We start from the raw sequence: 12,453 nt of genomic DNA, 5'->3' as shown, positions 1-12,453 counted from the left end.
TGAAATCGACGGAATTCTATTCCAATACTCAAAACTCCAAAAGACACTGAAAATTACTTTTTAACAACTTTAGCCTTTCAACTCAAAACTTACAAAATTCACAACTTTTTACTAAAAACTCAAAACCAACTTTCAAAACTCAATCAAAAATAATTTGAGGTCAATATCGAGAGGGGTAAAATGGTAATTTTATGAAAATTTTCAAAAATGACCAATTGGATCATTACAATGAGCTTCTGGATGAAATGTTACATATATTCAAAGAGTTGGGTACCACACCAATACGATACATGAATCAAGTTGGCCTCTTGAAGGTCATAAATACTGGACAAAAATAAGATCCTCATCTACACGATAGTATGATATAAATTGATGTTGATATGATTTGATGGTGTTGAAGTGTATATATGTGTGTTTTTTAAGATGGTTGCTTCCATTGTGAGTCCAGCATAACTCATGTGCTGCTTTATGACTTGTAATTTAGTTGATATGGTGTGACATATGTGGTAATCTTGGGTTGGGGGGGTTAGATGAGGTGGCGAATTGTTGAATGTACTTGTCTCGTAAATTAAATGATTTTATTGGTTAGACTATTAAGTATAAGTGAATGAGGGTGATTATGGTAGTATAAAATCTTCATGATTGTCATTATGAATTCTGTATTATGTTGCGTTATTTAACCCTAATTGATTAATGATGCTTATCAGTATATGTGGTGTATTGATACTATTTTTATTATATTTTTATTTGAGTGTAAATATGTTATAGGTTGACTTGAAGTCTCATATATGAAGCGCGAGTAATCATCAACAATTTTTGCACTTCTCTTTTCGGTTATAGTTATATTTTTTTCTTATCTAATTTGTTTATAAAATATTATACATGCCTAGATTAGATTGTGAGAGATAGTTCTTAGTTTGATTATTTTACTTATTAATGTTATGAGTTTTCATAAATCTTGACATTACAAATGTATTTCTTATTTATTAAAAGGCTAGTAACTATTTTTTTTTTGTATATTTTTAGTTCGGTGGTAAGAGTTTCCCTATCTAGTTACGAATAGAGTAGGTGTCCGCACAATGCGTCATGACAATCGGGCAATGTGCTGACCAGTCACAAACTCCAATGTTCAGAAAATGCAAGCTCTAGAAATTAGTATGTTGAGATGAGTGTGTGGGCAAAATATGGGCGATAAGATTACAAATGAGGATATTGAAGATAACATAGAAGTGACCTTCGTGGTGGACATGATGAGCGAAGCAAGATTTATATTATTTATACATGTAAAAAAGAGATCCGTAGATGCTCAGTGAGGAGGTGCGAGATGTTGCATATAATAGGTATGTGGAGAGGTAGATGTAGGCTAATTTTTTTTTAGGAACAAGTGATTAGACATGACGTGACACAACTTCAGATTATCGAGGACATGAACTTATATAAAAGAGCGTGAAAGTCGTACATTAGGGTAAAAAATTAGTAGGTAATGAAGTGTTGTTTTGCTTTTCGAGGATATATTCTTGTAGTTTTTGTATTTCAATTATCACATTATGTGTTCTTTAATGTTTTCTTTTTATTTGTACTTGGATTTATTGCATTTGAGCCGGTAATCTTTTAGAAACAATCTATCGACCTTCATGAGATAGAGATAAATTATACGTATACCCCATTTTCCGTAGATTCCACTTATGAAATTTTAGACCTCGGAAACCATTCAACTTTCACATTTTTTTTTTTGTATCCACTACTTTTAATACTTTCCACATTATTAATATTATATACTTATATATATATATATATATATATATATATATTACAAGTCAAATTCAAAAACATAAATCCAACACCATCAAGAAAAGATAGGGAATAAAATAATTGACAAGAAGATATTGGGAAAAAAATGGGTCCCAGCAATGTTAATCACTGCGCATGTTAGTTGTCTCCACAATCATTACATCTACACTAAGCAGTCCAAATAAATAAAAAGCCCCATGCATTTAAATCCTTTCACTGCACCGTCTACTAACCTACGCATCCTCTACTAACCTACGCACCCTCCCCTGTATGCTTGTTGTACTCTTCCCACTCCATTACTGACCACTGACATTAATGGATCTGTAAAAAGCTCTTCAACTCTATATATCCTTTATATCTATAGCTACTGGTACTTCTTCACCTATAATTTTGAATTAATTATATTCGATTAATATATTAATTAATATTAAAAAAAAGGAGTTTATATTTGCTGTTACGTATCGGTTTTCGATCTTATGTCATATCAGTACTGTTCCGGTTGTATCGCCGATTCGATCTCCGATCGGTTGCTCTGCGTTGAAGTTTCAGAGAAGGAGGAGAATCAGATCAGCGGTTGTGTTTCTCTGTGTAGAGATCGTTGTTGTTTTTCTTCAGCATTGATGGATTTGTGTTGTTTGAGATGAATTGAGAATTTTTATTTTTTTTTGAGTTTTGGTTTTTTTGTGGAGATGAATCCACTGTGTTGCATTGCGCCGGTGTCGATCGACCGTGATAAAGGAAATCCGGCGGTGGTGAAGTCACAATCCGTGACGCAAAGTCAGTTAGGGTTTGATAACAATGTGGGTGTGAAACCGGTGAGTTTCAGCTTGAGGCAGAGTTTTACAAATGCGCAAGTGAATACGGATTCGGATTTGGGTTTGGTGAATGAAAATGAGGAAAATGGGAATGATTCGAAAGAATTTAAAGGAAGTGTTAGTGTAGCTGGAGTGTTATATAAATGGGTGAACTATGGAAAAGGATGGCGTGCGAGATGGTTTGTGCTTGAAGATGGGGTGTTGTCATATTACAAGGTTCATGGACCGGATAAAATTGCTATGAGTCCAGGGAAAGAAAAGGGTTTAAAGGTTATTGGGGATGAGTCTTGGAGGTATATGAGGAAGGCTAATGTGAACAATAATCGACTGAATGGATCTAACAAGTGGAAGCCGTTTGGGGAAATACATTTGAAGGTTTGTTTACTGTTTAGTTTTGTCTTAACTGCAAGTTAGTTTGTGATATATGAGTAAGCTTTTTCCGGCATTAATGGAATGTAATCCGAAATAAAGTAGTTGAGCAACACATGCAATGCATCAATTAATGGATTGTGTTGACCATCTTAAAAATGCAAACTTTGATTTATCAGTGTGTAGACAGCAAAGTAGTGTCAAAGAGTTTGGACATAGGACAAAAATATGCAGAAATGCACTAACAAGATACAGATCAATGACATTTGTCTTAATATCTGCTCCTGTTCCTATATATTATGGCTTAGGTATCCTAAGATCAGAAGAAAAAAGTTTGTAAAATTCATTATGCATATGCCTTGTAGGAGATAAAACGACATAATATGTTCCAATAATAGTGTATCGATTGAGAAAATTAAATCTTCTACTGGAAAAATACATGCTGGATGAAGGAAATGAAGGATGATTATCTTAAGAGAACAGTCCTACAACAAATGTCTAAGGTATTTTTTTCTGAGGGAATTAATGCATGCTTTCATTACTACTGGAGTATGTTCTTATCCAACGTATGAGAAGTGAATAAATCATCTCAGATGACATCATGACAACGAACTACTTCACTGGTCGCTGATCTGCCATATCTGTCTGGTTCCACTAGTTTCTAAATATTCCGGTTCACTCTTCCATAGTTGATTCTTGTAATTTTCAAGCATCCTTAATGCAATTGATAAATTACTCTGTCCAGATTCTGGAAGTATGCCTCTGTATCTGTTTCCTTCTACTTGTGGTAGACTGTGGTTATTTATTCTGATCAACTAGCAAAATACAACAACATATCATACAGGTCTCATCAGTTCGGGCAAGCAAGTCAGATGACAAAAGGCTTTCTATATTCACGGGAACAAAGACACTCCATTTGAGATGTCAATCAAGAGAAGATAGGACCACGTGGATTGAGGCTCTTGGGGTTGCTAAAGATCAGTTCCCCAGGTTGTTGTCAAGTGGTGATTTTGCATCTTCAGAAGATTTTATTGTTTCAACAGAGAAGCTACGATCAAGATTGGTGCAGGAAGGGATGGGTGAGGCAGTGATAAAAGATTGTGAATCTATCATGCTACATGAGGTTGCTGAGCTACAAAATCAGATGAAAGCTCTTCAACTTAAGCATATCATGCTTCTGGACACTCTAAGACAGTTAGAGGTAATTTAAACTTTTTAAATCTACTATCTTAAGAGGAGACGAAAATTTTAATGTTGGTCTGTATTTTCTTTTTATGCTTGAAATTTTCTTTAGTGAATTACTTTTGTTATTATTTTGGCTTTTGTCTATTCTTTCTATTCACGCCCCTAGTTTCCTAGTAAGAGTCTCTTAGTTTCTATTTTCAAGCCTAGACTTTCTGTGTTCAAGAGAACATAAGAATATGTCTTTAGGATTCTGAGCTACAGGGTTTCCAGCAATGGTGTCAATGCCATTCTTGAATTCCTTGGCCAATAGGGTATCTCTTCACTATTATGCCCCTTAAATCAAACTCTAAACTTGTCAGGAGAAGGTGGTTTGGTTGCTATTTACTGAATGGTATTGCAATGCTCTTCAAGTTTGTTTGCCAAGTTTTTGTTCAACAGCCGTCTCCTCAGCTTGTTAGACCACAAAGAAAATCCATGTGATTTAGGAGTGGAAGAAGTACGGGGTTTATTTTAGCGCGCCAAGTAAGAAAGATAAATCTACTTGTGAAACTGTGATTGTCCCTTGATGTATGGGCTTGTCAGACATAGTTATGTTCAACTGATGTCTGATTCATTTCCTGCTGTCTTGTTTTGAGCTCCGAGTTTCAATTGCTACTTAATTTTCAGTTGACTTGGGATTCTTAGTGAGATCTCACTCTCTCTTGCAGACGGATAAAATTGAGCTGGAAACAACTGTTGTTGATGAAACAAAAGAACGAGATTCATGTTGTGGACAAGGTCGAAGATTTAGTGGTTAGTTCCTATCCTCCTACTCTTGTAATATACCTTAGAGTCAGATATTTGTCCAATTTTTCTGTATATCAATAGTGTTGGAAATTTTAAAGATCTGATACAGTATGTTCCCAGTAGCTTTTGGTCTTTGAGAATGATTTGTTTACATAGTCGGGAGCCTCTTGATGCATTACTGATTATTGATTTGGGGAACATAAGGCCCTTATGTGCACTGCGTAGTCCAAAACTCTATGTTGTTCAATTTCAGTTAACATGCCATGTTACTGAAGGTGATCTTTTTGGGATCTGGAATAAATCAAAATGTTTTCTTATGTTATAATCAGGAAAGTTGATGTTAAATTGGTCCCTCTTTTTATTTTCTTGAAACGACAGAAGGTTGGTCTATATTGGAGGAGACCCTCTGCCTCCAACCATGAGGTTGGGGTTTGAGTCACCAAGGGGGGAAAGTGCAAAAACCATCACTGGCCCCTGTGTTACTGGGAGGGGGGAGGGTTACAATATTAAACAAATGATTAATTGGTTTTCAGCTATTGTATAACCTCCTGCTTAATCTCCTTATCCCTTCTTAGGTTGCACAGTGGTGGTCACAGTTCTTGTCTGTCAATTGTTAAATGTTTTCACTTGAAAATCAAGGGTCTTTAATTTTGTACATTGCAGATTATAGAAAACCATTTCAAACTTAGACCTTGCTGTAAATTGTAAGTTGTGTACAAGTGAAAAAGTCTTACTCTTGTTACAGCTGAGAATGGTTTCTACGAGTTTGTTGTTGAAGAGCAGTTAATAACATTTTTTTGCTGGACTTTGTTACATTTCCTTTCAACTAGATTGAAATTTTCACTTATTAGTTTATAGTAAGATTCAACAATTCATGATATCTTTGTGAATGTTGCAGATTTTTATTCCATTATGTCTGAAGGTAGTGCTAGTGACTCTGATGCTGACAATGAAAGCCGATATGGAGGAGATGCTGAAACAGATGAAGAAGATGGTGCATTTTTTGATACTAATGATTTTCTGTCTGCTGAATCTCTTAGAAGTGCTTCTTATCGCAGTAGAGAGGGTATTGGAAATGCTTGTAGCTCATTAACCTCTGAGAATGAGACCTTTACTGGTCGTACAAGGGAATTGGAGATGGAAGTAAAGACAATCAGTTATCCCTATATCAAAAGAAGGGATAATCTGCCAGAACCAAAGGAAAAAGAGAAGCCGGTTGGTTTGTGGTCAATAATCAAGGATAATATTGGGAAAGACCTGTCTGGTGTGTGCCTTCCTGTGTACTTCAATGAGCCACTATCTTCACTGCAGAAATGCTTTGAAGATTTGGAGTACTCACACCTGGTTGATCAGGCACTGGAGTGGGGAAAGCAGGTCACTCCTCAGCTCTCTCTCTCTCTTATTGCTTTTTATGGTGGCTAACTTTTTTGAAAAAATGCTTGTTTTGCTATGAAGATGGAACTTCTGATCTAGTTTCCCAAGATCTGTTTCAGTTGGATATTTTCACTTGTCTTGCAATCTTATGGTTTACAATAGGCTATCAGTTGAACCTTTTGATAAACTGTGTATGCCGTTAGCAGTATTTGCTATCTAAGTGCAAAATATTTTGGATTTTGATGTGATCTTGGTTCAAGAAAATTGCTACAAGTATGCTGACTGCAGAGTCTTTTTGAGTAGCAAGCTTATTATTGAGTGATTGGATCTTTTCCTGTAAAGTATTGTGAATTGATCCACTTTTCATCTAAGTTGTTCTATAAGACCCTATTGGACTTGTAAAATGGAAAAAGATAATGTGTTTTTACAGCATATCTTCAATCCTAACCTTGATGGTTCCAAATATTTGGTTGCCATCAGATATAGGAATTAGATACTATAAGTTTGTCCGCTAACCAGTAACCACCTAGAAGTTAAATATTCTGCTTGCTCCTTATTTGTTGCCATTTTCTATTTATTTTTTTGTCTTAAATAGTTTTTGTTGTGGCCCCCTGGGCTTAGTTCAAGTGGCAAAGATTGAAGGACTTGTGATTCAAATCACAGGTTTGAGCCCTGCGCCATGCAAACTAAGCATGGTATTTAAGTGGAGAAGAGTAGAGGGGATGGCTTATTATCCCCCAGTATTGAAGGCTGCGATTGGTCCCAACGATTGTCTTCTCATTCACAAAAGAAAGTTTTGTTGTGAGTCATGAGTACCACATTGCTATTGTCTTGAAATTAGTGGTGTGTACAGATTTTTTGAGTTTTTGTATTTAAATTCTCACATATATTTTGTCCTTGAAATTACTTGTATTGATAAACATGGTTATCATTGGTTTTGCCTGGATCATTTTTGTCTTGCATCTTTAGTAAGTTTTTATTCAAAGTGATTGAGCTTCAGAATTATTTTCTGCAGGGAGATGATCTGATGAGAATTCTTAAGATTGCAGCTTTTGCTGTATCTGGTTATGCATCGACTCAGGGCAGGCAATGCAAACCTTTTAATCCTCTCCTTGGTGAAACCTACGAGGCAGATTATCCTGACAAGGGTCTACACTTCTTTTCTGAAAAAGTAGGACTTTTATTTGTGAAACGACTAAAGATTTGATCTGTGAAAAATTCTTTTATAAAACTCTTCTGCTTCTGTAACAACTAACAAACTAGATGGTACATATCTCTGTTGCCTGTCCTTTTTGATACCTGATCTTGTGTGCGTGAATTTCAGGTTAGTCATCACCCCATGGTTGTTGCTTGCCACTGTGAGGGCAGAGGGTGGAAATTCTGGGCAGATTCTAATCTCAAAGGGAAGTTTTGGGGACGCTCAATCCAGCTTGATCCTGTGGGGGTTCTAACCCTGCAATTTGAAGATGGTGAGACATTTCAGTGGAGCAAGGTTACTACTTCTATTTACAACATAATAATTGGTAAAATCTACTGTGACCATTATGGCGCTATGCGGATCAAAGGCAGTGGTAAATATTCATGCAAGCTCAAATTCAAGGAGCAGTCTATTATTGATCGAAATCCTCATCAGGTAATATTTGTTACTAATAGATTTTATCTATTCTTTTAGTGTTGGTGTGGAAAAATAAACCCTATAAGCTATCCACCCAGAAAATCCAAAAAAGTAGTCAAATATTCACTGCGTAGAAGTACAGAACTTTCTATCTTTTCAGATTATATTAATAGCATTGAATGGATGAACTAGTATTACCCGAGCCCTATTGGAAATAGTCATTTACTAAATAATTATTGATGAACTGACATTTGGTAATCTTAGTTACTTTAAATCTTAAAAGTCAGTTGCGTTTAAATCGTGAAAAGTATGTTAATGTCCATTTCAATTTGAATGGAGGAGCATATGTTTGTACTTCAACCAAATCAAAAGATTAACACCTATCTTCTGTGAAAAAAAGATTCATGGATTTGTGCAAGACAACAGGACAGGAGAAAAAGTGGCCATGTTATTGGGGAAGTGGGATGAAGCAATGTATTATGTGTTGGGAGATCCAACTACAAAGCCAAAGGGTTATGATCCCATGACTGAAGCCATATTGTTGTGGGAGAGGGACAAATCTACTCCCAAAACAAGATACAACCTCACACCTTTTGCAATATCTTTAAATGAGTTGACACCTGGGTTAAGAGAGAAGCTTCCACCAACTGACTCAAGGCTGAGGCCTGATCAGCGCCACTTAGAGAATGGGGAGTATGAGCTGGCTAATGCAGAGAAGCTTAGGCTTGAACAGTTGCAGAGACAGGTACTCATTCTTTTTTTCTATGTAGTTTGGGTCTGCACTGTTTTTATTGGTTTCATTTGATACATAAAAATGTGATGAAGAAAAAGGTGAACAGTTTGGTAACCATGTAATTTAAAATGCAACTTTCCTCTAGCAAAAGCCTGCTTCTTTTATATATGTAGAAATGGATCATATGATGGTCTTTAGTGTCTAAAATTCCATCCATGTCCACAATAGTGATATTTATTTGCTTTGGATCTAACTTTAAAGTTGAGATATTATTGATGCACTGTTTGCTATCTGCTTGAGCCACTATTCTTACTGTCTTTATTAAGAGCTGTGCAACTACACCCAATGGTGTGACCTAGTGGTCAATGAAGTGGGAGGAAACCATGTCTTAGGTTCAAATCGCAGCAAAAGCAAAACACCTTCCTAAGATCCTAAGCCTTGGTGGCAGAGCTATCTGGTGCGAGGTGGCAAGCACTTGGTGGAATATTCGAGTTGCATGAAAGCTGGGCTGAAGACCACAAACATAAAAAAAAATGAAAGAAGGAGCTGTGCAAAAAGCCACAGTACAATACGTGATAACTTTTGTTATCTCAAATGGCTATGGAAGCAGATAGAAATCCAAGTGGAATTGAAGGGACTTTGAAGCCCCATAACCTACATCTGGGATACCAACAACAAAGGTTTTGAGGATGGTGATACCAAATTTGTCAGAAAAAATTGTCCACGTGTAATCACCCTTCCCTTGGACGAGAGTGGGGGAAAGAGGAATGGAGGGAGACACATTAGAGACAAGATTCTACAACTTTAGTGGCTTTTGAAGAGTTTGCTAAACATAATGCATATCAACTACACTACATTTAATTCTTCCTATTAGCTTCTGTTGACCATGATCATGAAGCTTTTGTTCTAGTTATCCTACCTAAACACATTAGTTTCTTCAACCTGTTGATTTCATCTTTAAAGACATGCTGATTCTAAAGTTCACTGATTAACCAAGTTATAACTGCTGCTGCAGGCAAGGAAACTACAGGAGAGGGGTTGGAGACCAAGATGGTTTAGCAAGGATGAGGATGGTTGTTATCGCTATGTCGGTGGATATTGGGAAGCAAAGGAAAAACATAATTGGGAGGGTATCTCTGATATATTTGGGCACACAAGTGATCCTTCTCCAGTAATCGAAGAGTTTGCCTGTTAAGCCTGCTCTTCATTTCTTATGGAGGTACATGTTACATGGCATTTCTTGCAATTAGGTTTTTGAGTTTTGACATTTTCTTTCACAATGATACTACCTATTTTAATGTGTATAATAGCTCTCTCTAGGGTGCTTGATCTGATATCAGCTCAGCTAGACATTTTTATATCTTAAGGAAAGTTTCGGAATCGTTCAACTGGGACTTGGAACTATTCTTAGTTGTGACGGTTCAAAAGTAGTTATTGTTTTTCCCAAAAAATGAAGAAGTTATATCTAGTTTACTCTCGATTCAGTAAAAACAGGGGTGTGCACACTTGGTAGATGCCAAATTACCATATTGAAACTGAAATTTTTGATACCGCAATTTCAGTATTATGGTATTTGCTATACATTTTTGAAAATTTTGATATGGTACAATATTTGCTATTTATAGAAAAAAAACATTGAATAATATACCCAAGTATTTAGTTATATATACAATTCATATATATTATAGTAATAAACATATACATCTCTCACAGTGGAATGACATTTTGACTACCCTATTTTGATTGAAATGTTTGATTTTTGTGTAGTTGAGTAATGAATCAAATTATTTGTATTTTCTTTTGAATATTTTACATGGGTTAAGTGTAGTATAATATAATTGAGATGTTTTTTTTTTTTGAAAAATCGAAGCCATAATTCTTTATTATACAAGTATATATAAGTTGACGTTGTAGTTGAACAAACTATAATTATCGATTTATCATATTGTAACAAATTCAAACTTTAAAATATCAAATTAATTTACTATGTTATTGATATAATAGTAGTATTTTTAACAATTGAGAATCAATATTATTAAATTAAATTTTTTAATATGATACTATGCTCATCCCTGGATAGTAGACTAAGCTAAAATGGAGCCTTGATGTTAAATGATGTCATCTGAAATCTTATCTTTTAATAAAAATATTAAAGGTTTTTGTCTTTCTTAATCATATCTCCATACTACTTACAGAGTTACAGTCTCTAATCTGGGCTAATTTGTACGTCCAATTTGTTACTTTTTATTTCATGTTTTAAGGAAAAGAATTGTTTAATAATCTTACGTTTTATGCATATTCATAATATTTTTGATGATTAGATACATTTCATATAACAAATTTATTTTGGAGAAAAGCACTCAAAAGATCTTAAAGTCGCAAAGGTAAAACTAGAGATCGAATTGAGAAAATTTCAAGATGAAGCACGTTGGGGGTCATAGCGCCACTACCCAAACTTCAGACAACAAAATATGCTGCAATGACACACTCAATGGCGTCCCGGTCCATAGACAAAACTTCAAAGACCAAAATTCGCAGAAGAATTTTCTGCAAGTCCAAGTTTGAGCCCAACAAGAGTTAAGGGTTATTTTTCACTACTATTAATATAACCCTTACACGTTTTTTTAAGAATTGTTGATCATTTTTTAGCAAGCATTACGTAGAAGGGAGATTCTACTATTATATTTATGTTTTATTTAATTCTATCAACAATATTTTGTATTAATAATATATTGTTTTATAATTTTAATCAGAGCATGAAGATTGTATAGTGAACGATTTAGTAGATGATTTTTTTTTTATCAATATTAGTTGTTCTTCTATTCTTGTGATTACTATGTTAATGCTTAGCTACCATTAAAATAAATGGATATTCTGTTTGTGAACTTGGAAGGTAAATCATTGAGATAAAATGAAGAATATAGAGAGTACGATCCCTACTTTAGTAAAATAAAGAAGTAATTTGTGTCTAGGACAAGAATGTACCTGGAATTAGAAGTAAACTACATACCTTTATTAGAAATGACGAAGACTAGTGAATACTTCATAGCAGGCACCATAATAGTGCCTCCATTTTTTTTAGTGCAAACACTACAACTTCCAACTTCAAGTCATGAGTGCGATAGTTTTTCTCGTGAACCTTCAATTTCCTATAATCATATGGAATGACTTGCTTATCTTGTATCAAACCAGCACATGAAACGTCTCGATAAATAACAAAATCTTTGATCAAACTCATGAAAGCAGCGGAAGCATTAGTAAGCCCAAAAAACAGAACTAGAAATTTATAATGCTCATACTTGGTCTGGAAGGCTGTTTCGAAAATGTCCTCAGTTTGAATCTTTGGCTGATGTTATCCAGACCTCAAGTTAATGTTAGAGAAAATTGATGCACCCTGCAGCTGATCAAATAAATCATTTATACATGAAAGGGGATACTTGTTTCCAACAGTGTCCTAGTTCAACTTATGGTAGTTAATACACATGTGTATGCTCTAATGATTTTTATTCAAGAAAACCACATAAAACCCCCAAAAAGATGCACTCGAACGAATGAATTATTTACTGAGTTTCTCAACTCAATCGGGGCCATTTGATATGGTGGAATAAAGGACGAGTCCTTGACTCTAAATCAATAGCAAAGTCAATATATTGATTTGGTGACATTGGGACACATAATAGCAAAGTCAATTAATATCTTGATATGGTGACACACACTACTGAAACTGACTCACTAAAAGGGATCTCTACACTAGTATCTCGAAGGTGTGCTAGAAATGCCAAACA

The 12,453-nt window shown here is 35.1% G+C and overlaps 1 protein-coding gene across 2 annotated transcripts; it reads left to right on the top strand.

The window, feature by feature from the left end:
• Positions 1-1,869: 1,869 nt before the first annotated feature.
• LOC102599878 (oxysterol-binding protein-related protein 1D) lies at positions 1,870-10,247 on the top strand. 2 transcript variants are annotated; one of them, XM_006341727.2, is made up of 9 exons: positions 1,870-2,981; positions 3,820-4,176; positions 4,868-4,952; positions 5,845-6,320; positions 7,336-7,491; positions 7,645-7,953; positions 8,336-8,680; positions 9,684-9,887; positions 9,979-10,247. In XM_006341727.2, the coding sequence occupies exons 1-8, from the start codon at positions 2,481-2,483 to the stop codon at positions 9,861-9,863; spliced, it is 2,409 nt and encodes an 802-aa protein (XP_006341789.1). In that variant the 5' UTR covers positions 1,870-2,480; the 3' UTR covers positions 9,864-9,887; positions 9,979-10,247. The 2 variants fall into 2 exon arrangements, with proteins under 2 accessions (XP_006341789.1, XP_006341788.1); XM_006341726.2 differs by having other exon boundaries at positions 1,871-2,981; positions 9,684-10,136.
• The last annotated feature ends 2,206 nt before the right edge of the window (positions 10,248-12,453 follow it).

The sequence above is a fragment of the Solanum tuberosum genome, unplaced genomic scaffold, assembly GCF_000226075.1.
Source record: "Solanum tuberosum cultivar DM 1-3 516 R44 unplaced genomic scaffold, SolTub_3.0 scf00027, whole genome shotgun sequence".
Lineage (NCBI taxonomy): Eukaryota > Viridiplantae > Streptophyta > Magnoliopsida > Solanales > Solanaceae > Solanum > Solanum tuberosum.
Note: the sequence above shows the minus strand (reverse complement) of the source record. Positions and strands in the feature narration are given on the sequence as shown.